General features: G+C 58.3%; 1 protein-coding gene across 1 annotated transcript; it reads right to left on the minus strand.

Moving 5' to 3' along the window:
* Positions 1–3: 3 nt before the first annotated feature.
* LOC119429955 (heat shock 70 kDa protein 1) lies at positions 4–1,651 on the minus strand (the record flags this gene model as incomplete). The annotated part of the gene is made up of 1 exon (XM_037697440.1): positions 4–1,651. A coding segment is annotated over exon 1 (1,647 nt), but the record flags the coding sequence as incomplete, so codon positions are not given.
* Positions 1,652–1,663: the final 12 nt, after the last annotated feature.

The raw sequence follows: 1,663 nt of genomic DNA on the forward strand, positions 1-1,663 counted from the left end.
GTTGAAAGCGTAGCACTCCAGGGAGTTCTTGGCGGAGATCCTGTCCCTCTGCAGCTCGTCCTCAGCTTTGTACGTCTCGGCGTCCTGCACCATCCTGTCCATCTCCTCTCGGCTCAGTCGGCCTTTATCATTGCTGATGGTGATCTTGTTCTCTTTGCCGGAGCTTTGCTCCACTGCCGACACATTCAAGATGCCATTGGCGTCGATGTCGAAGGTGACCTGGATCTGAGGGACCCCTCGTGGAGCAGGAGGGATTCCAGTCAGGTCAAACCTGCCCAGCAGGTTGTTGTCCTTGGTCATGGCCCTCTCCCCTTCATAGACCTGGATCAGGACCCCGGGCTGGTTGTCGGAGTAGGTCGAGAACACCTGGGTTTGTTTGGTGGGGATGGTGGTGTTGCGTTTGATCAGGGGCGTCATGACTCCTCCAGCCGTCTCAATACCCAGGGACAGAGGGGCCACGTCCAGCAGAAGCAGGTCCTGAACGTTGCTCGAGGTGTCCCCGGTCAGGACGGCAGCCTGGACGGCGGCGCCGTAAGCCACGGCCTCGTCTGGGTTGATGCTTTTGTTCAGCGTGCGGCCGTTGAAGAAGTCCTGCAGGAGTTTCTGGATCTTGGGGATTCGGGTGGAGCCTCCCACCAGGACGACGTCGTGGATCTGGCCCTTGTCCATTTTGGCGTCCAGCAGAGCCTTCTCCACCGGCTCCAAGGTTCCTCTGAACAGGTCGGAGCAGAGCTCCTCAAAGCGAGCCCTGGTGATGGAGGTGTAGAAGTCGAGGCCCTGGAACAGAGAATCGATCTCGATGCTGGCCTGGGAGCTGGACGACAGGGTCCTCTTGGCCCTCTCACAGGCTGTGCGCAGCCTCCTCAAGGCTCTCTTGTTCTGGCTAATGTCCTTCTTGTGTTTCCTCTTGAACTCATCCACAAAGTGGTTCACCATGCGGTTGTCAAAGTCCTCTCCTCCCAGGTGAGTGTCTCCGGCCGTGGCCTTCACCTCGAAGACGCCGTCTTCCATGGTCAGGACGGACACGTCGAAGGTGCCTCCACCCAGGTCAAAGATCAGGACGTTTCTCTCCCCTGACCTGCCTTTGTCCAGACCGTACGCGATGGCGGCTGCCGTGGGCTCGTTGATGATCCTCAGGATGTTGAGTCCTGCGATGATGCCGGCGTCTTTAGTGGCCTGTCGCTGGGAGTCGTTGAAGTAGGCTGGGACCGTGATGACAGCGTTGGACACCCTGTGTCCGAGGTAGGCCTCAGCCGTCTCCTTCATCTTCACCAGGACCATGGAGGAAATCTCCTCAGGGAAGAAGGTTTTGTTCTCTCCTTTGTAGTCCACTTGGATTTTGGGCCTACCTCCTTCTGAAAGCACCTTGAAGGGCCAGTGCTTCATGTCCGCTTGCACCACCGGATCATCAAACCTCCTTCCGATCAGCCTCTTGGCATCAAACACCGTGTTGCTGGGGTTCAGGGCCACCTGGTTCTTGGCGGCGTCCCCGATCAGCCTCTCGGTGTCCGTGAAGGCCACATAGCTGGGGGTGGTCCTGTTGCCCTGGTCGTTGGCGATGATTTCTACTTTTCCGTGCTGGAAAACCCCCACGCAGGAGTAGGTGGTGCCCAGGTCGATGCCGATCGCTGCGTCTTTAGCTGCAGACATCTTGGCTCAGTCC

The sequence above is a fragment of the Nematolebias whitei genome, unplaced genomic scaffold (assembly GCF_014905685.2).
Source record: "Nematolebias whitei isolate Nwh7 unplaced genomic scaffold, NemWhi1 Nwh_scaf_12076, whole genome shotgun sequence".
NCBI classification, from domain to species: domain Eukaryota; kingdom Metazoa; phylum Chordata; class Actinopteri; order Cyprinodontiformes; family Rivulidae; genus Nematolebias; species Nematolebias whitei.